This window comes from Euphorbia lathyris, chromosome 6, assembly GCF_963576675.1.
Source record: "Euphorbia lathyris chromosome 6, ddEupLath1.1, whole genome shotgun sequence".
Lineage (NCBI taxonomy): Eukaryota > Viridiplantae > Streptophyta > Magnoliopsida > Malpighiales > Euphorbiaceae > Euphorbia > Euphorbia lathyris.
In genome coordinates, this window is record NC_088915.1 from 28,772,751 (window position 1) to 28,798,920 (window position 26,170).

Consider the following 26,170-nt stretch of genomic DNA (forward strand, 5'->3'; position numbering starts at 1 on the left):
GTTAGAAAGAGTTACCCGCCTGGACTCCCTAGATGAGCTGTGTATTTATAGAGGGCGATTGGGCCTTGGGCCCTCCTGGGCTTTGGGCCCTCCTGGGCCTTGAGGCCCTGATTCATATCCCGAATCACTGTTTTCTCTGTTTTTTTCCTAAAAATTCACTTAGCATATGCCGTTTTCGCGAAGTCTGCGGGGAGAAATTTATCGATTTAACTTCGCTAAACGATGATTACGCGAAGTTTGCAAGGTATTTCGATAAATTTCTCCCACAGACTCCGCGTAAATCATCGTTTCGCTAAGTAAAATCACTCTCTTCCTTGCACATTTATTTTCGCATACTTAGCGAATCCTCGTTTCGCGAAGCCAAATCTTCCTTTTTCTGACTAACACGATTAAATTTTTCTGAATGTGGTTGAATACATAACATCCCGCAAGAAGGCGGTGTCCTCGGATGCAGATGAGATGACTTTCCTTCTGATACATGGAGAAATTCCCATCAAGATTGGTCACATTCAACTTTAAAGTGATTAGTTAAGAGTTATTGTGTCAATCTTGTTCTGTACCGTGAGACACATCCATCCCAAAAAGTCTGGACTTTCATTTCTCATCCCAAAAGGTCTGAACTTCCAATACATGGAGAAATTTCCGTCCACATTCGTCACGTTCACTTTGAAATGATTTGTTAGGAGTTTATTGTGGCAATCGTGTCGTAAATTTTAACAATGTTATGATTTTAGTGTTGTTATTATGACAATCTTGTTGTAAATTTTGATAGTGTTATGATTTTCATGTTGGAATCCCTTATTGTTGTGCCTTTTTGTTGTTATATACCACTTCGCAAATTTTGTTAAAAAGACGTCCAGATTTCGCATATGCTAATTGAAATCATCAACTAAACCAACGTTAACTTCGCATACTTCGCGAAATCATCGATTTCGCGAAGTTAGACGGGAGGGAGATAGCTGCGCCGTAAAATTACAAACATATTGAGGGTATTTTGGAAAAGTCACACAAAAACAGTCTAGAGATATAGTAGGTTGAGTAAATGAGTTAAATATGTAAATGAGTCTACCATTTGATCCAATTTGTAATTTTTCTTTAAAAAATTAATTTTACAAATTATCCAAAATACAAAGTGTGACTTTACAAATTAACCAAGTCATAAGTATTGTATGGCTGAAAAACTGACTCACAAATCCTTTAACTACAAATATTATAAAGTGCACTCTTATTTGCAACTTTTAAACCACGATAACTGCTTTTACAAATCGATCAAGTTTTGGAATTTATTTTTGTACCTTTCTTTATAGTTTATCTGATTTTACGATTCGAGACTTGATAAATACCCTTTAGATATATCTCTCCAAATTAAAACTTTATCCTTATATTTATACTTTTCTCGTGTTGTCTTTTCCAAATAAGATTAGAGTGTTTTGCAATTGCATAGTGTAAATCCTAGTGACACATCATTGAAATTTCAAATTTATTTTTAAATACATTTAATCTATACATTTCATATCACTTTCATTTCAAGTTGTCGAATCTAATTAATATTTTAATATTTAATATTTATTATTTATAATATTAAACATAATAATTTATTTTTAATAACTTTTTTCTCTTCTTACAAAATAAAATAAGCAAATTTTCTTTTCAATTACAAATTTAATGGAATGGCACATAAGTATTTATATTTTAACAATCTGCAATTAGGTTATAATTAATTTTGCAAGCCTAACTGAGATAATAAATAAATAAATGTCAACCAATAAATATTACCTTTTTAATAAATAGAAAATTTCAGCAAAGAAAGAAATGTCTTTATGAAAACAAGGAAAAGAAAAAAGCAGGGAAGTCTTCATGAAGAATTTCAAATGAGAAAGCGAGATAGCCCATTAAGCCAATTGATGTGCCAAGATACTAGCTTGATGCCTGTAAATATTGGAGTCCATATCCCTACAATGAAAAGGGATAAGCATGTGGTTTTAGGAAATATTAATTTGAACTCTACCTACAAAATAACATTAAAATAAATTTAACGATTAAAAAAGAATATCAATTTATGTCTCGATAACAAAATATAACACGTCATTTATATTAGTCTATTAAGTTCTATCAATTGTACGTGGAGAGAGAAATCAGAACTTAACGAAATAACATGAATGATGTGTCACGTTTTATTATCGAAACCCAAATTGATACTCTTTTTTAAATGTTAAGCCTACATTGATGCTATTTTGTACGTGGAGCCTAAATTGATACTTCTTCAAAAACTATAAACCCGTTTTAATACCTTTATCTCTAATGAAAATCTATATAAAAGGTTATCGCAGAAGTTCATAACATTGTTTTCTAGAAGAAACATTTTAGAGGTGTAGAAATCACTCAATCGTAGTCAATCCAAGAAGTTTTCAGCTCTTTATTAAGTCCGAGTTGGGCTTTAAATATTTACAAGAAGCTTAATGTTTTTCACGAGCATTCCAACACAACGAACTATGTCCAATTTGGACGTGTAACTAGAAAGTTGTGTTAGGTGTTCAAAAAGCTAACCACATGCTTTAACCCAATCCAATCCAATCTAAAAAGAACTAGTTTACTAATTTATTTGTTCTATTGGATTGGTTACAACCAAACCAATAGATTATTTCATATGGATTGGTTAATTTAACCAGTTTTTTAATCTCTAGCCTCTGAATTTTAACAGTCCATTCTGTATAAATAGAACTCGAAAGAACATGTCTGTTTAGAAACGAACACGACTATTCACGAAAGGACATGAATGAATGCGACTATTCATGAAAGGAGGTGCTTGTTGGTATTTAAATTAATTTCATAATTTATTCATTTTGTCCTACAATCCTCCACATGAATAAAATTGGAAACGAGACGCTTACGGCGGTGGTGATAACTTTCTGCATCTGCATGGGATAGGTAGGTAATGTCCCTTGAACTTTTCCATACTCCACATAGATACCAACGATAGCACTAGGAAGCGGCTTGGTGAGAATATCAGCAACCTGATCATCTGTAGGAATAAAACGTACACTGAGAAACCCATTGGTGACTTGTTCGCGTACAAAGTGATAATCAAGTTCAATGTGTTTCGTTCGAGCATGAAACACTGGATTGGACGTGAGATATATTGCACCAACATTGTCACACCATAGTTGAACCGGTTTGGGTATCGGGACACCTAAGTCCGAGAGAAGTGATCGCAGCCAAAGAAGTTCAGCCGTGGCATTGGCAACAGCTTTGTATTCACTTTCCGTAGAAGAACGTGCAATAGTCGGTTGTTTGCGTGCTTGCCATGACATAATGCTCTTTCCAAGATAGACACAGAATGCACCTGTGGATCGTCTGTCATCGGGACACCCACCCCAGTCACTATCCGAATAACAATGGACATACTCAATTGGTTTAGTGGACATGGTAATGCCAAAGGCTAGAGTGCCTTGAAGATATCGAAGCACCCGTTTTACACTTTTCCAATGCTCATCTGTGGGACAGTGAAGAAACTGACATAATTTGTTTACTGCAAACGCAATGTCAGGTCTTGTCAACAATAGATATTGAAGAGCACCAACTACACTTCTGTATTCATCACCCGAAGGAAGACTCGTGCCAAGGCTCTTTGACAAAGACGGTGTGGTGGCCATGGGTGTTGTTATTGGTTTTGAATCAACCATCTTGACACGCTCAAGCATATCCGCTGCGCACTTAGCTTGACACAGGTGTATGCCACTATTGGAGTACTGAATTTCAATTCCTAAGAAGTATTCGGCTCTCCCCAAGTTACGAATAGGAAATTCCTTTTCAATAGCTGCAATGGTGTGCACAATGTGATCAGGGACATTCCCGGTGATAAGTATGTCATACACATAGCATAAAATGTATGTGTGATGAGTGCCTTTGTTGTGAACGAAGAGAGAATTGTCGGCAAGGGACATTTGAAAGCCAAGGGAGAGAAGGAACGTCTTCAGTCGAGTGAACCATTCACGCGGTGCTTGCTTTAACCCGTATAAGCTTTTACGCAGAAGACACACGTGATCAGGTTTGTCAGGATCCCGAAACCCTTGAGGTTGCTCCATGTAGATAGTTTCAGATAGGTTTCCATGAAGGAAAGCATTTGAGACATCGAGCTGATTGACAAACCATCCATTTGCTGCTGCAAGGGCAAAGACCGTGCGAATTGTAGTTGATTTCACCACTAGACTAAACGTCTCCTTGTAGTCAATCCCAGATTTTTGTGTGAAGCCACGCGCCACTAGGCGTGCTTTGTAGCGATCAACTGAACCATCCGTTTTCTTTTTGGTACGAAAGAGCCACCGTGATGTTATGATATGACGTCCTGACAGTCGTGGGACCAATGTCCATGTGCCATTTGTGAGGAGCGCATGAATTTCATCAGACATCGCCGCTCGCCATTCACTTAGTTTATGTGCTTTGCTGAAGCAGGTTGGATCAATCGTTCCACCGGGATGCTCCGCATACAACGCCGCAAACTTCCCTCGAGAGTGCATAGTGGAATGACGAAGTGCCATCACATGTTTACGTCAAATTGGAGGAGCAGCATTCCGCGGTGCATCTGCGCAAAATCGAAAGATTGATGAATTGGATGTTGCCGTATTTGTTTGCGTTGTCGGCAGCATAGATGTAGTGGCTACGGAGCTTCCCGAATGCATACGCGGGACTGCGGAAGACACAGCCGACGCCACAGGCATTAGCAGCGCATCACTTGGTGCGATACCATCTGCCGTGGCCGACACATTTGTGAAATCAGACTCCGATTGCGTAGCAAAAACCGTCGTGACAGCAGGCATTGTAAGGGGCAATGGCGACGCAGGATCTGCAACTGGCGTTGTAGGAAACTGCACAGGTTGCTGCTGATTGCACACCGCAGTGGCCAAATCCGACACCGTGATGTCTGAGCTGCTGTTTTTAATGACCGCAATGGGTGAGGAAATACCAGAGGCATTTTCTGGGGCTGATGCAGGCGATGCATGTCCAGTATTCCGTAAGGAAGTGGACGGTGTTTCCGGAGCCGATTCACCAGATAACAGTGTCGGTTCAGATGATTTAGAATTAGGAGTTTGATTAGTGAAGATCAGAGAATTACCTGGATAAGGTCCGAGAATAGACGAAGGTTCAGTCGACGGTGCTTCCGACCCGGCGCTAGCGGAGATGGGCGACGACGCAGTTTGCATAGCCGGGAAAATATCCTCATGGTAACGCACAAACCTATAGACGTAGATGCGTCCAATTGAGAAATCCAGACACAAATCTCCCGAATGATTAGGAGATGGACCCAAATAAATGCACAATTTTGAGCGAAAATCAAACTTGTGCTTGTTGTAAGGACGAAGTAACGGAAAGATTCCACTACCAAAAACACGTAGCGATGAATAAACCGGATTTCTTTTGTGAAATACACGAAACAGAGATTTATTTTTCAGGGTTTTGGTAGGAAGATTGTTGATTAACCTCATGCTATGAGTCATGGCATAATTCCAAAATTTGAGAGGTAAAGAAGCATTTGCTAACAAAGTTAGACACGTATCGACTACATGCCTAATCTTTCTTTCAGCTATACCATTTTGAGCATGAGTATGTGGACACGCAATTTTGTGCAAAATTCCATGAGATTGTAGAAACGGTTGAAGTTTTTGAAATTCACCTCCAAGATCGGAGTAGAAATTTTTAACATGTGCATTATATTGATTTTTGATCATTGCTAGAAAATTGTGAAAGACAGAAGCTACTTCACTTTTATTTTTTAAACAGAACAACCAACTGAAGCGAGTAAATTCATCAACAATAATAAAAAAAATAACGATGTCCATTAAATGATAGAACCGGGGCAGGGCCCCAAACATCAAGATGCAAACTTTCAAAAACAAAAGTACTAGAACGACTGATAGAAGGTAAAGAAGACTTGGCTAATTTTCCTAGAGGACAAAAAAGACAACTACTGACTGGTGCTGAGGAAGATAGATGATTATTCTTCAAGATTTTGCTAACCGTTTGATTCTGACAGTGACCCAAGCGCGCATGCCACCGTTCAAAAGACACTTTCTCTCCAACTAGCGCCTCTTTTAAGTTGGGTGGAAGCACATAGAGCCCATTCTTACTCGGACCTCGTAACAGGATTTCCCCAGTTGCTTGATCCTTCACGAGAAAATGGTTAGGCCAAAATTCAAAGAAACACGAATTATCACGTGAGAATTTTTGAACAGATAAAAGAGATTTGGTGAGTTTAGGGACAAGTAAAGCATCATTAATATGAAGATTATTAATTTCAGATTGCCCAAAGTGAGAAATTTGCAAACCTTGCCCGTTGCCAAACTGAACCGTATCATATCCAGGGTATGGAAGGAGGCGCTGAAGTTGATTAGGGTTAGCCGTCATGTGGTTTGTGGCCCCCGTGTCTGGATACCACGGCTGAATAGCCCCACTGAATGGGTCTGAAGGTGTATGCCACGCCAAATATGCTTGGGGACCATTCCTTGCCTGTGTTGCATAGCCCTTCGAGCGCTTGCATTTGTCTGCCCAGTGATCCAGATCCCCACAGTTGAAGCACTTACCACCTCTCCGCTTTTTGTTTTTTTTAATGACACCATTAGAGTTGACCGTGGAGACATGTGCTTCAAGAGAATTGTTACTTGGGGCGGGTAGCAGAAAATCAGGTTTCTTGGTTGATTGAACCAAACCTTCCACCATTTTTAGGTTGCTCAACAGTTCATAAAAACTAACATGCATGCCTCTTTGAGTGATGAGATTTTGAATGGATGATTTGAACGCTTCACCAACGTTTTTATATAATAAAGACGGTAGCAAATGCATAGGATAAGGGCTTCCTGAGGCAGCAAGATCATCCAAGAGGGTTTTGAGCTTATGCATGTATTCAGTTATGGACATATCATTCTATTCTAGAGCTTGAAGCTCTAAACTCAATTGAAACTGTCTGGAATCAGTAATGATCCCATAAGCTTCCTCTAAAGCAACCCAAATATCATGAGCATAATGGAAACAAGTGATCAAAGGATATATTTCTTCAGTGAGAGAATGTAACAAAATTGACATCACAGTGTTTTCAATATCATCCCAAGCAGTAAAGGCAGGGTTAAGCATCATATTATCATGTTCAGACAGAAAGCTACTACGAGGCAAGAATTTTGAGGGTGGTGGGTTATTGCTAATGATGTGTTCGAAGTAGTGATGAGTTTTTAAGGTAGACACAATGGCCATTCTCCAGGCTTTATAGTTATGGGGTGTTAATTTAATGTGAGTCGCTATATGCGGAGGAGCAGGGCGAGTCACTGTGACAGAATTGGCGGTGGAGTTGGAATAAATAGGATGATGAGATGAAGCGGGTTGTTCATGATTGGGGTAAGAGAGAAAGGAATCAGAATTGTGTGAATTCAATGAGGAATGTAATTGTGAACTGTGGTATGAAGGGGGAGGGCCAAAAGATGGTCTGATTATTGGTTGAGAATTATTACCTGGCGGTGGAAACAGATGAGGAGCTGTTTGTATTTGTCTGGTTCGTGGTATTGATCCGGAGTCCTTATTATCAAATAAGTACCTGGATGTAACTGTTGATTGTTCTGGTGTTGTGAATGGGGAATCAAATCGCCATCCAAACGATGGCTGCAGGGAGGACGCGGAGGCACTGGCCACCGTATATTCAGACCCGGCGACAAAAAGAGATGAAATCGCCGGTGCTGCTGATGGAGGCGCCGCGGCAGACAGCGACGGAGCAACGGACAGAGAAGCCGCAATCTCCGATTGCGCAGCAGCGGCAGTGTTGAATTGCAGTTCAGTAGAAGCATTGATCGACGGCTGGGGAAGGGAACCCGAGGCTGTCGGACCGGAACTTGCTCGTGATACCATGTTGATATTGCGGAATGTTTGTGTAGAGAGAGAGAGAGAGAGATTTCGGTGAGGTAGAGAGAGAGAGAGATAGAGTGATTGTAATTTCCCTTGATTAGGGTTTCATTAATGATTCGTATATATATTACAATAGTTGTAACCCTAATATACTTCTGTTGATAGTAAGTATAATTCTATCACACTACTAGAATATGAATACAAGTATAATTCTGTTTAGTGTAGAGATAATTATCCTAAAGATAATGTGTAGAGATAATACAGAATATTATCTCTAACAATTGGTTCTCATGAGTATATTCGTTATGGTCATGAACATCTCCTGGTTCTGCAAGAGTTTCAGAGAATTAAACCTTTACTAGTCTTCTTTGAAGTGATCCTACTTCAATCACACATATGTGATTTATTTGCTCAAAATACTGACGCACAATGTACCATTCAAAACATAGCTTAACCTTTTTCCGTTTTTATATCACTATTTATGTCATAGGAGTGGACTTGGGTTTAACCTTTACAGTGATCACACAAGGTTCATGCAATTAAGTTGTCCTAGTGAACCTAGATACTGGGATCTCCAGTCAACAATGTAAGTTTTTCCTTCAAATAACGCATTAAATTTAATACGTTTGAGTCTCATTCCTTTTAATGTCTTTTCAATTTGATCTCGGTTTAACCAACAATCTTAAGACAAATTTTATGTTTTGATTTTCCAAACAACAAATCAATAAATGGTAATGTTTTAATTAAGTTATTTTTCATTTTATTTTGATTTGGTTTCTAAATTTTCCTTCCAAACTTTATGTGGGTGGAGGAGAGTTCCTGGTTTCAATTTTTTTTATTATTAATAGTTCTCTCCTTGGTTACAAATATTAATATATTTCATTTATGCTTCAAAAACTTAATTCTCTAACTTTTATTTTAATAACATTAAGTTCCTGCAATAAAAAAAAAAAAAAGTATTAGCAGTAAATATGCTTTAGTTAAAATTTGCTGTAATTTTTTTATAGCTAAGATAATAATTAGTGTAGATATGATTTGTTGCTGCAGATGTTTCTTTCACATATTAACTTAATGGTTTGTTGTTGTAAAGTGTATATGCTATAAACAAATTATAGAAATATTTTTTCTGGTCCTTTTTTGTTCTGCTCTCATTTTTATAAACTTTCGGTGCAATCTGTTAATAACAAAAATTGTTTATATTGTTTATATCGATGTCTCGACGGCCGTGATGAGCATCTCTTTGACAGGAGCCTATGTGACTTGTTCATCAATCGTTTTGATTGGGGAAGATCTGAAGGTCCTTCAATAGCCAACGTCATCTGTGCAAGGAACGGTCCCTGAGCACCTTATGACGCCCAAATTATACAGAGAATGGATTTAGTTAGAGAGAGTTCAAACATTGTTAATGGGACTTACTAGCCTTCATATATGGATATTGGATGGGTCGGATCCGGGTGAGCTCAAGGCTTGCTTGTTGGGTTTTGTGGGCTTGACTCATACCCTTTATCGAGTGATGATTTCATAATGTTGTTGTTGTTTTTTTTTTTTTTTTTTTTGTTAGAGAGTAAGATAAGGATATACAATGTAATTTTAAGTATTTATATTAAAATAAAATGATGGAAATAAAATAAAAAGTTGAAGGTAATATAGGAAAAGTAAAATTATTAACTACGGCTACCTTTTAAATCAGGATATAAATAAAATCACTCAAATCTTACCATCACTTACCATTATGCTTACTTACACCTCTAGACAAATGAAAACATAATAAAGATCAAATTTAACTTTAATATTTTAAGGGAAGTGCAGATTTATCCTTAATTAATGAAATTGTGCAATTTTAACCTTAACATTTTCAAGCAAGATCAATTTTAGTTGTACATTATCGAAAATTAGAAAAAATTGTTTGGCTAGTATTTAAATGTCACTTCAAACTTTCCAAATATAAATTACGTCTAAATATTAGTGTATCACTAACAAAATTACAAAAATTTCGTTAAAATGCTAAAAACTAAATCTGGTACATATAAGGTATGGGTGTTTGGTTGCTCATTTTCATGCTCCGGTTTGCCTTTTTCACTTCAAAAGAGAGAGTTTTAGATGTTTGATTAGTGACTTACTGTTTGCTTTTACACTTGAAAAGTAGAAAATCCATACTTTTTGGAAAATCAGTTTTTTCCAACAGTAAACTGTAACAACAAACAATAGGTAAAACAAATAAACCCTTAATCTTTTTTGTGTGAAACTGTCTAAAATATTTACTGCATTATTAATATAGTTATAAAAAAACCAACAAAAATTGTGTGAAACTGTTTCAATTGATAAACTCGTTTGAAAGGTTCGATATGATAATTAAATAATAGTGAAACCAATTTTTTCAAAATTTTAATAATATTGGAACTATAATTGATTATCACTATTGATCACAAATGTTTGGACAATGCTCCAATACGGCACAAAAGTTTAATTTGTCTCAATAAAATTACTTAGTTGATTTTTGCAATAAAATTACTTTAGACGTTTTTCGATTATTTTTTAGTTGAGATTGATTACATGACATCTAATCACACATCTTAACACCATATGATATAATAAAAAAAAATTAACCACAAACTAACTAAGTAAATAAGGATTACTAATTAAAATTTTAACCACAAATTAACCTAGATGATATATTGATTATCAATTAAAATATATAGTTATAATTTTTTAATATGTCATGTGGTACTTACGTGACGTTGAGATGCCATGTAAGTAATTTCGACGAAAAAATAATCGAAAACGTGCAAAGTAACTTTATTAGAAAAAACAAACTTAAATTTAAATGATTTTAAGTGATTTTATGTTGAGACAAATTGTGTAGACATTGTACAAATTTTTGGTGAACACTGGTAACAATTTGATATTATTTAGAAACTCTGAGGTTAAATTTGCAGTATGAATTCATACTGTTAAATTTGACTCTTACCTTTCCATCAAAATGAAGAAGAAGAATTTGACTCTTACCTCTTTTGACTTACTTGAAAAAAAAACCTCCCAAAACACACAAAGTGTAACTCTGAGCTTCCAGTCATAACTGCCCTTCTTCCTATTACACAAAGTTGACAGCAAATTAAAAAATAAGAAAAATGAACAACCTGCCATTCAAACGCTTCTTCCCTAAGTAAAAATATTCTCACCATCTTTATAAATTTTCTGCAACGCCAACACCAAATAGACACAAGCAAAATTCAGAAAAATATGAACAATTACAGTGGTGATTCGATAGGCGAAATATGGTTAATTCCATTCTTCGGACAAGGTCATCTTCTCCCCACCATGGAACTCTGCAAGCATATTGCTTCTAGAAACTTCATAGCTTCACTTGTAATTTCTTCTGATCTTTCCTCCACAATCCCTTCTTCCCTCCGCCAATACCCACGCATTCAAGTACTCGAGATTCCTCAGCCTCCACCTCCACCGCCATCCTCCGATCCATTCCACCATCTCTTTGGCAACCATTCGCACATGGAACAAGCCATTCAACACTTCCTCTCTTCCCGATCCATTTCAACTCTCCCTCTTTGTGCCATCGTTGATGTTATGATGTCTTGGACTGCTCAAATCTTCAACAGATTTCAGATTCCTATTATTGGATTCTTCACTTCGGGTGCTTGCTCTGCCGCCATGGAGCTCGCTTTGTTCAAATCCCCAATTCTACATTTGAATCCTGGAGATGTCCGTTTAATTCCTGGTTTGCCTGAAAACATGGCCATTACGGCTTCCGATCTCAAGAGAAGACCTCATGGTCCCGGTCATGGTCCTCCTCCAAGTAGATCTGGAGGCGCCGAACCACCACCTCCTCCTACCGCTGACCGGCAAAGTAAAATTGGACCTCGGAAATTCGGTGGTCCACCGAAGCCAGGCGATCATCCACCGTGGCTGAAGGAAACCGGCGATTGGATCGCAATCATGATCAACACTTGTGATGTTATTGAGGGGCCTTTTATAGAGTACCTGACTAACCAAATTGAAAAACCAGTTTGGGGAGTAGGTCCGCTGCTGCCGGAACAATACTGGAAATCAGGCGGTGGTTCAATCGTCCACGATCATGAATCCCGGACAAACCGACGGTCGACGACGATCAGTGAAGAGGAAGTGATAACATGGCTCGACTCGAAGCCGCGTGGGTCGACATTATACGTGTCGTTTGGTAGCGAAGTGGGTCCCACAATGGAAGAATATCCACGTTTAGCAGATGCATTAGAAGCATCAAACCGGCCATTCATTTGGGTGATCCAACCCGGTGCGGGTCGGTCAGGCCCACCGAGAGCAACCCAGGCCCAGGACGGGGAAGGTTACAATGCGGACGGTCTGGATAAAAGAGTGGGAGAAAGGGGTTTGATAATACGCGGCTGGGCACCACAGTTATTGATACTGAGTCATGGATCAACGGGTGGATTTTTATCTCATTGCGGGTGGAATTCGAGTATAGAAGCGATCGGACGTGGAGTACCAATTTTGGCGTGGCCAATCAGAGGCGACCAGTATTATAATGCTGGATTGATAATCAAACATTTGAAAGTTGGATTTATGATCTGTGATGATGTTTCGCAGGAGATTACAAAGGATGATATAGTTAATGGAATACATAAATTATTAGGGGATGAGGAAGTCAGGAAACGAGCTGGAATTGTGGGTGGTCAAGTTGGGGAAGGGTTTCCGTTGAGTTCAATGGCTTCTTTGGATGCTTTTAAGGATTTTATAATTACTAACAAAACTAATTACATACTAGATTAGGATATTTACTTTACATTGTACAATCTTGTCCGAGCAGATCACCTAGGCTCGGTTAGTATGTCATAACCTAAGCTGTCTGATTTTCAAGGAGCTTGTTATGTTTGGATATTTATCAACTCAATAATTTAGTTGTAATCTGTGTTTTTTAGTATTATGATAATTAATAAAGTAAAAAAAAACTCAAAATTTGTAAAATGATAAATAAAAGTATTTGAGAATTTAGTAAAAAACACTATAAAATATTATGGAATTATTACATGTTATTCAAATTAATGATTTATCAAATAAATTGTTATTTAATCCAGTATTATCCAACAATATCTTAATGTCATTAATTTTTTATTATTATTTTCATTCATTAAATTCTTATTTTTTAGTTTGATACATTGAAACAACAATAAATTATAATTGTGCACATTAACCAGAATAATGAAAATAAGTAATGCACATAATTAATTAATGTCGACATATGATAAGGTCTCATTCAAAGCTAAATTTTTAATAAATTTCTTTTCTATCACATGTAATGATGAAGCATCTGGAACCTCTCCACGTCAACAATCCATCGCATTCAGAAGCAGTGAATGACTCCATAGGATATCTCTACGAGTACTAGTCCAAAACCTATAAATAGAACGATGGAAAATTTTAGAGAGGGGCAAAACTCTACGGGATTTAAGAGAGGGACAAAATTCTAAGTAACAAAATTTTAGAAAAAAAAAATATAAAATTGTTCAATTTTTTATGACAGAAAATGTAAAATTGTTCAATTTTTAATGATGAAAAATATAAAATCGTTCAATTGTCATGTATTATGATTTTTTGATAAAAAAAAACGTAAATTTTAATGTTTCCGACTCGTAATCATCCGTTTCCGGGATTCTCGGGTTGTTACGCATCAAATATCCGTAATGTTTTGGGTCAGGAGCAATTTTACTCCTAACATCTAAAATGGTGCAATTTTACCCATAATGTTTATAGCCAAGAGCAATTTTATCCCTAACGTTGATAAATTGGATCAATTTCAGACACTATTATAAAATACAGTCATTTTTTTCTTTATTTTGCATCAATTGCATATCAATTTGTTCTAAAAAATGATATAATGTTTTTTGTAATTTAATAATAAAATTGGAGATTAATATTTATAAATTCGGTGAAATTTTTGATTTTTTTTTTGTTTAATTCGTACAAAAGACAGTATATTTTTAATATTTTTTTCTTATTTTTTTCATATCTCAACATATGTTTGTGATTTGTTACTGATAAAATAACGAATGTGTAGTGGTATGGAACAGACATTGCAAGATTATTTCCAGGATATATTCACAAGCAGAGGCAGCGAGGCTGCTGATATTCTTTCACTGATCCAACCCCGAGTCTCAATCGAGGATAATGAGAGACTTACTCAGCAATTTACGGAAGAGGAGGTAAAACTGGCCTGCTTCTCGATGCATCCGGACAAGAGCCCGGGACCAGATGGGCTGAACCCGGCATTTTACCAGCGGTTTTGGCACATTATCAGGACTGATGTCACTACAGCGTGTCTATCAATGCTACAGACAGCAAACCTTCCTCCATAATTGAACGACACTCATATTGTGCTGATACCGAAGAAAACAGATGTGGAATTTGTGACCGATTTGAGACCTATAGCGCTATGCAACGTCCTATTTAAAATTGTCTCTAAGATGTTAGCCAACCGGTTAAAACATGTACTGCCATCAATTATTTTAGAAAACCAAAGTGCCTTTATACCGGGGAGACTGATCTCAGACAACATCATCATCGCTTATGAAGCAATCCACCGGTTGAAACTAATGAAATCCACAAAGAACGGGATGGGCGCCCTTAAACTAGATATGAGTAAAGCATATGACAGAGTGGAATGGCAATTCTTACATGACATGCTTATCAGACTAGGATTTCAAACGGATTGGATCAAATGTATTATGATGTGTGTTACAACAGTCCATTATAAAATTCCGAGTGGAGGAAAAGAAATGGGGTTAATCGAGCCGTCTAGAGGACTTCGACAAGGGGATCCTCTATCTCCATTTTTATTTCTGATCTGCGCTGAAGGGCTATCATCTCTACTGTCAGCTAAGGAAAGAGCGGGTTTTCTACATGGTTGCGCAATTGCGCGTCAAGCACCCAAGATTTCCCATCTCTTCTTCACCGACTATAACTTCCTATTTTTCCTAGCTAACACACAGGAAGCATTAGTTATTCAACAATGCTTACAATTGTATGAGAAAGCATCAGGGCAGCACATTAATTTTCAGAAATCATCACTGTTTTTCAGCAAAGGTACGCTCAGTTAGGATCGGGATACAGTGACAGCAGCCCTAGGAGTTACTGAAGTGTCCGATTTAGGTCTCTATTTAGGGGCGCCAATTTCAGTAGGAAGAAGCTCATTACAAACTTTTTCATTTATCAAAGATAGAATTTGGAATAGACTGAACAATTGGAAGGAAAAATTCCTTTCTAGAGCAGGCAAAGAAATACTTATTAAATCAGTCCTCCAATCTATCCCTACTTACCTAATGAGTGTGTTCCTATTACCAGCACAGCTATGTGACTAGATGGATAAAATGCTAAATAGATTTTGGTGGAGATCATCAGGAGATGCTGGATCAGGTATACATTGGCAGTCTTGGTCTAAACTATGTCGGCCTAAAGCACATGGAGGAATTGGGTTTCGAGATACTAGGCAACTTAATTTAGCTCTGCTGGCCAAACAAGGTTGGCGATTAATTACTAATCCATCCTCACTGGTTGCCACAATTGTGAAAGCCAAGTATTTTCCCAACTCTTCTTTTTTACAGGCAGAAATCGAGCACAATCCATCTTTCTTATGGCGAAGCATACTGGCAGGTAGAGAGGTCCTCGACAAAGGGCTAAGATGCAAGGTGGCAAGTGGAATATCAATTGATGTATGGACCGACTCGTGGCTGCCATCCATTCAAAATCCTGTGCCGACAAATGAGACAAGCCCCTGTTTACCTATCAGCAAAGTTAATGATCTGTTGAACGAAGATGGTCGTTGGAACAGGGATGTGATCGAGGCAATGTTTAATTCCAGGGATTAGCAGCTAATCTTCTCTATACCCAGACGTGATGTAAGGAAGGCGGATGAATGGTACTGGATCTTTGAGAAATCTAGAAATTATTCGGTCTGTAGCGGATATCGTGCATTGTCTATGGCTGATTCCACTCTTAACACGGGAAATCAAGAGATATGGTCAAGTATTTGGAACCTCAATATTGCACCTAAGGTAATCAATTGTGTATGGCGTCTATTTTCAGGCTGTCTACCAACCATGACAAATCTGAGTAAAAGACACAGAACACACCTAGATATTTGTCCACTTTGTCAAACACCGGGCGAGGATGAGAATCACGTGTTCCTTAGATGTTCATGGGCAGCAAGTGTTTGAGAAATTTTATTCCCGGATCATAGAATGATAAATGTGATAAGCTTTACTTCATGGATGGGAAATATCCTTCAAACACCGGGATCAACAGATGTTGATATTTTGGCTTATGTAATCTGGCATTTATGGAAGCGCAGGAATACAACGGTTTGGGATCATAAAAAAACCAGAGCAAACATTGTAGTGACAATGGCATTGAAGGATCTCCAAGAATGGCGGGCAGCACAGCTAATCAAAACTAAACCCAGCCCAGGTATGAACCCAAGTTTTGCTCGTTGGCAACGCCTAGTAGAGGGTTCTTTAGCCTGCAATGTTGACGCAGGCGTATTCCCCGATGCTGGATACTGCTCTCTGGGATTTATTCTTTGGGATTGGCGGGGAGAGTGTATCTATGCCTTTCATGGACCATTAGAAGGTTTTTATGAGCTCATCATGGCTGAAGCAATGACAGTTAAGGAGGCTTTATCGTGGATCAAACTAAATAACTACAACAATGTGGAAATCCGGACAGATTGTCTCTCAATTGTCAATGCTATTCATCAGCCTTCGGCCAATTTTTCTTACTTATTTGATATCATAGCAGAGTGTATTCTTATCTTATAAGAGCTAGAAAATGTTTCAGTCTCTTTTGTTAGGCGTTCAGCGAACTCAGCGGCTCTTTGCTTAGCAAGAGTGGTTAGTTCTGTGTCTGTTCGTAGTGAATGGGTTTCCACCCATCACTTCCTTAGCGATGTTATTCTTTCCGATTCTTATTAATAAAAGTTTCATTCCTTTCAAAAAAAATAAAATAACGAATGTGTGAAGTGTAGATGACAAGATTCATGACCGAGAAGACAGTTTGATGAATTATTTCTCAAATTGACCCAATTTATCAACGTTAAGGGTAAAACTGCTTTTGGCTTCCAACATTAGGGATAAAATTGTACCATTTTAGACGTTAAGGGTAAAATTGCTCCTCACCCAAAACATTAGGGGTATTTTTGCACTTTAACCCTTATTTTTGGACTAAATTTTTTTATTTTTTATGGGATGAAGGGGGGGGGGGGGGGGCAAATGCCCCCTTTGACCCCCTACATCCGCCCCTGATCACAACACCAACGGTAACATTATTTCACTACTTTCTCTCACTAGACTTATCTTTTCTCTACATTTATATCTTAACTGTTCAATGATTTTATCATCGGAGCGTACCACATGGACCGATCCTGACATAGGTTTCAAGACGACAGAGGATGCGGACCGATCTCGACTTCTAAAGACATTAAAATATTATGAGGTATATGGACTGAACCTATAAACTAAAAAGCAGGGTCCACCAACTAAGCTACAATTTCCTACAGCTCTGAATAGTACTACTGTTACAGTTGTAAAACATTACTAAAATAACAACTATTTAAGCAATCAAACACTAATTAATAAGATAAGTAATCACCCAAATAATACCTAAATTACTCCCTTTAATTCCCCTAATAATCGTGACAATACTCCCCCTTTAAAGCATTCTTGTCCCCAAAAATGTATTAAGATAGTACACTGAATTGCCACATAGATTGATTCTCACAATTACTGTTAAGTGCTCCCATACCAGCCCATTTATAAACAACAAGGAAGTCGCCACATTGTCAATGATGGCATTATGAGTGTTAGGGAGAACTAGGAGGTGAACTAGTGGCGTTAGCAATATCATAGCTATTAGCAGGACCAAATGATGATTTGGACTATGGAATTGGTGACTTGCAAGTGCATGTTGTGGGCACCGTTGCAGCTGTTCGTTATGCTGTAGTTGTACATGCTGTAACTTAATCAGTAGAGTTGTATCACAGTGTAAAATAGGGTTATTGACTTGCATTAGTGATCCAAAGTTACCAAGCACATCACTAGCATTTAATCATGTCTCATTAGGTTCCATGTGACTTACTATATAGCACCCCAAGAAGGCTCTTAAAAGCATTAGCAGAGCAAGCTTAACAAGGTTTTCATCTTGAAAATGAGGAAGCACTTCAAGCTCTTTTATCTAGGGCCATGCTTGATTTTGTAGTATCAAAGAGCAATGGTACAAAGCATGCTGAGAGTTAAAATTTTGGTACCCCTTTATCACCATTTCCTTAATCACAAAAAAAACCTGGCAGGATTGACTTTGAATTTTGCAATCTTTTTAATAACCCTTTCCAACATGATCCTGATTTTAGGGTTGTAACCAACAACATTATCTTGGAAGTTATCATCACTAATATTAGCAATGACAATACCATTGGAAAACATATTGTGTGTATGCTGGAAGAGAACATTAAGCCTCAGTGGTTCTTTTAGTTCACTTTTCAAGGGGATGTCAAGCAGGAACATAAATCATGTGGTAGTTCTCGAAGGCATTGGACTTGATCCTCTTTGAAAGGGTTCTGAGAGAAACCTGTATTAGAACACAACCCAATGTAGGTCCATTTGCAGTCACCGCACGAACAGGCTGCATAATAATGACCTTATCTTTCTTGAGAAGAAGAGAGTATCCAGCAAGGTTATAATCATTGAAAATGGGTCCATCAAACCAGGAAGCATCAGCAGATCCTACAACCTTAGCACAAAAGGCAATGCTTACTGCAGTCCCATAAGTTCCCTCGAAATATGAATGGTCTTCAGGCATCAAGCCTCCAAATCAGGTCTATTGGCAGTCAGGCCCATCACAAAGCCCTATATACCATTGGTAAGAGGGGTCGCTCTCTCTCTCTCTAATTGTCTCTCCATCACATATTTAAGTTTATTTTACTATCTCTAACTTGGACGTCAGAGTGTTTTTAAAGACTGTTCCTAGTACATGAGAAGCATCCGACGAAGAAACTACCCAAGAGATCCCACTCCTCCATTAAAATATATTATATTTAATGTATCAAAATTAACACTATCACTTTTTTAAGTCACGAAAATAATCTATAATTAAATTTATATTAAAACTACGACGATTTCTCTCTCAATATATAACATTAAATAATATGAAATATATTCATGTTTCATTTTATTTTGAAACTTATTTTCACTATATTCATAACTAAAAACCAGCATTTTATGATTGTCGTAGAAACAAAAAAGTGAGAATAAAAGTCACTACTCTATGCACAAAAAGACAAATATATGATAATATCCAATCTTAATGATCAAGAATCTACAATTTCAAAATCTAATTATTGATGACACAAATTTATAGAATATAAATTTGTAATTATAAAATTACAAGAAAAAGAAAAAGAAAAAGATAAAAAGAGTGAAATAAAAAGAGAAACAATTTAAGAGAAAACAAGAAAAAAAAATGAATTTGGATTTGAAAAATAGAAAGGATTGCTAGACTAAGGTAGAGGAAGATCTTGAGGGGCTAAAAAATTTCACTGGTGATGAATTTTTGAAGTGGTTGAGGACTTAATTCTCTTTGGCCATGGTGTCAGCTCAGTCGTGGACCTAATGCTTTATTTTATATTGTTGTACAACAATGACTAAATTACATTTACAGATTCTCAATTTAAGACGTAATTTCTTTATAAGCTAAATGATTATCTCTTATCTCGTTAATAATGATCTAAGCTGGTATTTGTGGCGTTACTTGTGTTAAGTGGTCATGCATTACGATACCAACTCCTAATTGCCTAGCAAATACAAATAATTGATCATTTTTTCATATTTATATGCATTAGCATTCAAATAATGTCTTCTTATTTTTTTTGAAACAAGATGAAATTCATTCCTTAAACCAAATCAGTAACAATAGTCTCCTACAATCAAACTGGAGCAGAAAACGATACAAACTCGTTAGCATTGGACAGGACATGACGTGCAACGACATGGGCACTCCTGTTTGCTAGACGTGGAGAGAAAAATACTTTATAATCGTATCGACTAATGTCTCCTTACTTTTAAAGCCAAATATAAAAGTATTTGAATTTAGTCTTTAATTTTTTTTTTTTGGTAGGACAAGGAAAGGAAAAACAAAAACTGAATTTAGTCTTTACTAATATAAAAGTAAACGACTTTAAAATGAAAAATCTAAGAACTAAAATTATTTAGAATTATATATTCGATACTTTCAAATAGTTAGAGTTTCTCTCTTTAAATAATCTTTTTAACCAAAAAGCAATTAAACAATCAAAAAAATTAAAAAATTAAAGTTGTTTAAAATATATATTTTTTTCCCATCAAATCTAAGAGTGATATAGACCAAAGGCGACCCACTAGATCCAAACCGGTCAAACCAACACTAGCAAGATCATCCCCTCTTTTACCACTTGATACTCTTATACTGATATTAATTTTAGCATCAGAGTGTACACCTGACTTTCCCTAAAATAGGTCCGGTAACTGAAATGAAATCTCGCCTCATGTACTCCATCAAGTCCGAAAATCCTACGTGCTTATTACTTATTTGAGAGTCATCAAAATCTAAGTTTAAGACTTAAATAGAGATTCATGTGTTTAATTTACCCTATCAACCATGTTATTTTCCAAAAACTCAATATTGTTAAGAGTCATCATGCACTATGTAGTGACTTTACGTTGGAATTATTGTTCCAAACCAAACAGTCAAAACCTTTCTCCCTCCTTCCCTCCTTGTTTATTATCCATCTTTGTGCTATTCTTTTTCTGACCCTAATAATGTCCAAAGAGATATTTGTTATTCCAGCTTTTGGCCAAGGCCATCTCCTCCCATCTCTTGAGCTATGCAAGCATTTAGCTTCTCGGAATTTCAACATTACTCTCATAATCTTTCCTAATATTTCCTCTTCTATCCCCATCTCTTTTCGCCAACACCCACTCATTCAAGTTTCAGAGATCCAATCTCCTCCCAAACCCAACAATTCCCATCCTTTTCATCGCATGGAAGATAACAAAAATCAACTAGCTCTCTCAATTGACTCCCTTCTCTCTTCCGCAACTCAAAACCCCCCTGTTTGCGCCATTCTCGACGCCCTCCTAATCATCAATTGGACCTCTCACGTTTTCAACAAATTTCAAATACCCACCGTCGCCTTTTTCACTTCTGGCGCTGCTTCTTCCGCCATGGAGTACGCAACCTGGAAAGCCAATCCAATTGGGGATCTTGATCTCGATCTTTGTTTCCTACCTGGCCTACCACAACACATGGCTCTCACTTCCTCCGATCTTAAACGCCGTTCCGCCGGCGCTCCAAGAAAAATGGGCCCACCGGATCCCGGAGAAAAACATTCATGGGTTGATGAGGTAAAGGATTCAGTAGCGATAATGATAAACACGTGTGATGATCTTGAGCGTCCGTTCATCGATTATATCAGTAAAGAAATCGGAAAGCCAGCCTGGGGAATCGGTCCGTTGTTGCCGGAAAAGTATTGGGAGTCCACCGATTCAGTTATTCGCGACGGTGAAATCCGATCCAATCAGCGACAGTCTAATACCAGTGAAGACGAAGTGATTGAATGGCTGGACGGAAAACCAGAGAAATCGGTCCTCTACATATCATTTGGGAGCGAACTATGTCCGACAGTGGAGGAATACGGTGAATTAGCGGAAGCATTGGAAAACTGGGTCGGGTACTTCATATGGGTAATCCAACCGGGTTCGGGTAAACCGGGTCCACGAGAAGAAGAATACGTGTACTTTCCAGAAGAATTGGATAAGAAAGTAAAAAGGAGTGCTAGGGGTATGATAATAAAGGGATGGGCTCCACAATTAATGATACTGAGTCATAGATCAACGGGTGGATTTATATCACACTGTGGATGGAATTCGAGTGTGGAAGCAATAGGAAGGGGGGTCCCAGTTTTAGGATGGCCAATCAGAGGGGACCAATTTTATAATGCAAAATTAATTGTGAGTGATATTAAGATTGGGTATATGGTTAGTGATGACATGTCAAAGATGATTAAAAAGGAAGATATAATTAAAGGGGTAAATTTGGTAATGGGAGATGAAGATGTGAGAAAAAAAGGTGCTGATGTTCGTAGTAAGTTTGAGCATGGATTTCCTCTTGCTTCTTCACTTGCTTTTGATGCTTTTAAGGATTTTATTAATCTAACTCCTGCTTAATTAATTGTAATCACTCTTCGTTTTCTCATTTCTATTAAGAGGAACTTTTTTTGATAGTGAGTCTCATTTTAATCGTGGGAAACACTTCAAATACTTGAAAAGAGTAAGACTTATTTAGGGTCATCAGTAGCTTTCACATGGACCTTGATGACCGATTTTAATCAGTTTAGATCTAATAGTAAATGACCAAATTCACCATAGTCATCAGGGTTCATATGAACGCTCACATACACTGTACAAATTATATTGATAATTAAAGGATGTTTGTTTATCATGATTGTTTTTTCATTCTAAAAATGATTTTTTTAAGTGTTTGTCTAGAAATTGTCTTTTATGTGTGAAAAGTAGCTTTTGTAAAAAAAAAAACAAGAATCATGCTTTCCAACAGTAACAACAGAAGATAAATCAAACGGACTATAAGGAGATGTTTGTTTCAACTTTTCGAATGAGCGTTTAGCATTTGACTCCAAATCGTAGAAAATATACTGTTTGGTTAGGTTTATATGGCCGAAACGTTTAACATTTTCTCTGGAAACTGCAGTGTTTTGGAGCTTTTCGTAAATAGTTGTTCGTAATTATTTGTTATTGATAAAATTATACTTCTTATTTCCACAAAATATGTTTATTTTTTAACATTATTTATATTTCTAGAACATAATTACAGAAAGAATAAGATTTTGTTACGTTCAATAAATTTTTTATTTTTTATATAGATTATTTTTATTAATTTATGTAATACATTTTTTATTTTATAATATGATGATGACACGCGGAGAAATTTTGATTAACTTCCGTTCCTGTGGGGGCGTCGTTGGGTTCGACGGGGGGAAGCTCCGATGCCAAAGTCAGTAAGGAAGAACAAGAGAGCAAACTGAATTGACAAAGGGTAAGTGAATGTGTACCTTGATAGCCTCAGACGTAGGCTATATATATAGCTAGAAAGTTGTAACTTTCAGTAACTAGAAAGTCTCAATTAATGTTCCATTAATGGCGGTTACAAGTTACCTTTAAGCCGGCGGTTAGCTAATTGATAGCTCATTAATGGTCTTTATGGCCGGGTCGGCCCAGCCGTTCTAATGGCGAATGAGTGTTAAAGGAGATTCGCCTCATAGGTTCGCTGGCGGGTCTCTTTTGATGGGACCTTGGTGATCCGCCAGTCGGATCTCTTTGGAGGATCAATACGCGGCGTTCTTTAGGTGAATATCCCTTTTGGTCATCGGGATAATATCTCAATGTTATCAGAAGCCCCCCCCCCCAAAGTTCCCTTAAAGTCCTTTAGGGCTTTTGAGCTTCTGCGCGCCGTCATGATTACCTGCATTAATGAGCACTCTGTTCGATGCCAATCGTAGAGTGACACGTGTAACGGGCGTACTGTTCAAGGAAAGAGAAGACGCCTTCTTCTTCCTTCTCTTTCTCTCTCTTCCCCATTTCGTCTCCATTTACCTTTTCGTTGCTCGAAGCTTTTCCTGGGAGTTTCAGAGTTCTTTCAAGGTTTTCGCTTACATGTAAGTTCATCTTTTCTCATTCTATTTTTTCTGAATGTTTAGGAGTTCTTCGTCATCCTCTAGATCAACCTCTGAACTTTTTAATTTGACCCCTCCTCCTAAAATTGTAGTTAGTTTTAGTTGGACCACTTCGTCATCGGGAAATTCTTCTTCCTCCGATGACACAGTTAGCTCCGATTTAGCTGAGTTGCGTAACTCGGCGTGTAATCGCTATCGAACCCGTTCCACTAGGAGTCAAACTCTTTCTACTTCGGCCACCGGTATTGCTCCGACCGTAGATTTTAGGCGTTTTTCGAGGACAATGGCCTCTTCCTCTACCTAACCTAGGAAAAAGAATCCCCGAGCGGAGTCCACCTCGTCTCGCATGAATGCCGCGGATCTAGCGGATTTGGCGATTCGCTTCCCATGGATCAATAACTATGAGACTCAATTAGCAGCGGCTCATCAACGTCCCTCCTGTCCGCCAAGTGGCTTTCTAACCGTATATTGTAGTCACGTAGAGAGAGGGTTCCGACTCCCTCTTCCCAAGATGATGGCGGACATCCTTTCCTATTTCGATATCACTGCCAGCCAACTACACCCCAATGGCTGGTTAGATATTGCTTTAGATTGCTATCTAGCCTCGAATTTAGGGGTAGTGTTCACTCCGCGGATCTTTAGAGCTTTTCATAAACCGTCAAAGCAAAAGTCGGAGTCGTTTCTTACTTTTGTAAAATTTGGAGTGTATTCGCCGTTCAGAGGAAAAATGTCCAATGTCCACTGTTGGGACGAGAAATTCTTCTATGTGAAGATAAACGAGGGCGAATCACTGGGTTTTCCAACGTTCTAGAATCCCAAACCTTTGCATATGGCGGGCGATATGCGAATATTGACGGCGAGCGATGAGGTAGTGGTGGAGCTCATGAAGAGTGTCAAGGCGGATGCCTGGACATATGCGGATGCTTTGGCCTTCATGATGAGCGATATTCCCCTGATTCGCAAGGATGGGGACAAGTTCATTTACTCGAAGATTACTCAATTTGACCAAGGTAACTTTGTTTTCTTCTTGAACCTTGATTACTTTATTGTTTTCTTTGGCAGGGGTTTATCTAAGGCCGATCACGCTCTTGCAGAGAAGCGTAGGAAGTTGTTGGAGGATGAGGCCCGTAAGAAAGCTCAGGTGGCGAATCCTCAGAAGGACACTGGGAAACGTCTGGCGGATACAGTGGTCGATCCACCTCTGAAAAGGAGGAAGCCTGCAGCCTCTAGTGGTCCCAAGTTTATGGCGGATGCCATGAGACCCGCCATGCCCGTGGTGGAGATGGAACAAGTAGGTTGCCTTTACCTTTTGTCTGTTTGGTATGTTTGAAATCTAAGTGTTGATCCTTACTTCTTTATGCAGACGGCGAAGCCTGACCTAGGAAAATACTGGTCCGCCAAGTATGGGGCCGAAGGATCCTTAGAGAATGAGTCTATTATCAACGACTTGGATGAGGCTCCGGGCCAGTTGGGTGAGGTGTAGAGGAATCAGAATCAGATTCCCGGATCAATCCATGCTCAAAGGGGGAAGACTGAGCTTCTCACGGTTGGTCCCTTTGCTAGAAAGGATCTTTTTTAGAAAAAGCTATACCTTTGTTCTTTCATTTTTGACAAAAAGGTTTGCCTTTGACAGATGTATACTCGCATACGTGCTATGGAGGCGGAGCTCCTTCAAGGTGTGGCGGACAAGGCTACCATAGATAGGTTGGAGAAAGAAATAGCTGACGCCAGGGCGAATATAGCATCCGCCATGACTGCCATCGCCCTTAAGGATGTCGAGATAAAGAGGCTGAAGGAGAAGATCGAGGCTGATGCCAAGGAGCATGAGAATGTTGTAGGAGAAGCTGAGTACATGGCTGGTGAGCAAGCTTTCTTTTACGGCGAACTGATCATGGCGTATGTCTCGCTGGCGCATCCTGAGATCGATTTCACAGATCCACAGTTCGCCGTTCCAGAGCCAGAAGATGTTCTTAAATTTAACAAAATCCTAGACATCAAGGACTACCTCCGAGACTATGTTCGGAAATGGATGAAAGGACCCGTTGAAGAAAGCAAACCTGCCACCAACGTCATGCTAGTGGACCTTGAGGAAGTGCCTCCGAAGTCTGGTGAGGAGCCGATAACCGAGGGCACCCTTCTTTCTGGGCGAACACCTTCCGTGGAAAAGGAGGCTTCCTTGGCGGGCAAATCTGGAGCTACTGAAAAGGAAGTTTCTCAAGTCGATGCCTTAGGCGAAAAGAACGCTAAGGAGAATGCTCTTGTTTAGTGTTTATTTGTTTTGTAAAAATTTTAAGTACAATTTGTTTAATCCTTATGGTAGCTATTTATTTTACCTTTACGTTTGCGTAAGTAAATATATAAGCGTCTAGGATTTATTTTGGAGTAGGTGGCCAGCCATACTCCTATTGCGTGAACCTTTGTGAAGGTTAAAAGCTGTTCTATTCCTTTAGAGGAAGTAAAGCTGCCTTAGGGATCAACTTGCTACCTATCTTTGAGGTGAAGTGATCC

At 38.2% G+C, this 26,170-nt stretch overlaps 3 protein-coding genes across 4 annotated transcripts; all 3 read left to right on the forward strand.

The window, feature by feature from the left end:
• The first annotated feature begins 10,850 nt into the window (after positions 1-10,850).
• Positions 10,851-12,771, forward strand: LOC136232307 (UDP-glucosyltransferase 29-like). The gene has a single exon (XM_066021382.1). It carries the CDS (start codon positions 11,125-11,127, stop codon positions 12,661-12,663), a length of 1,539 nt encoding a protein of 512 aa, XP_065877454.1. The 5' UTR covers positions 10,851-11,124; the 3' UTR covers positions 12,664-12,771.
• A 7,814-nt stretch (positions 12,772-20,585) lies between these two features.
• Positions 20,586-22,193, forward strand: LOC136233343 (anthocyanin 3'-O-beta-glucosyltransferase-like). Its single transcript, XM_066022976.1, has one exon. The coding sequence runs from the start codon at positions 20,733-20,735 to the stop codon at positions 22,137-22,139; it is 1,407 nt and encodes a 468-aa protein (XP_065879048.1). The 5' UTR covers positions 20,586-20,732; the 3' UTR covers positions 22,140-22,193.
• A 147-nt stretch (positions 22,194-22,340) lies between these two features.
• LOC136233344 (uncharacterized) lies at positions 22,341-25,956 on the forward strand. Of its 2 annotated transcripts, XM_066022977.1 has the most exons (4): positions 22,341-23,025; positions 24,725-24,953; positions 25,026-25,208; positions 25,296-25,956. In XM_066022977.1, the coding sequence occupies exon 4, from the start codon at positions 25,296-25,298 to the stop codon at positions 25,926-25,928; it is 633 nt and encodes a 210-aa protein (XP_065879049.1). In that variant the 5' UTR covers positions 22,341-23,025; positions 24,725-24,953; positions 25,026-25,208; the 3' UTR covers positions 25,929-25,956. The 2 variants fall into 2 exon arrangements, with proteins under 2 accessions (XP_065879049.1, XP_065879050.1); XM_066022978.1 differs by lacking the exon at positions 22,341-23,025 and having other exon boundaries at positions 24,216-24,953.
• Positions 25,957-26,170: the final 214 nt, after the last annotated feature.

What these genes read in the sequence shown, in the direction of transcription:
- LOC136232307 (XM_066021382.1), top strand. Translation starts at nt 11,125, where the DNA reads ATGAACAATTACAGTGGTGATTCGATAGGCGAAATATGGTTAATTCCA.
- LOC136233343 (XM_066022976.1), top strand. Translation starts at nt 20,733, where the DNA reads ATGTCCAAAGAGATATTTGTTATTCCAGCTTTTGGCCAAGGCCATCTC.
- LOC136233344 (XM_066022977.1), top strand. Translation starts at nt 25,296, where the DNA reads ATGTATACTCGCATACGTGCTATGGAGGCGGAGCTCCTTCAAGGTGTG.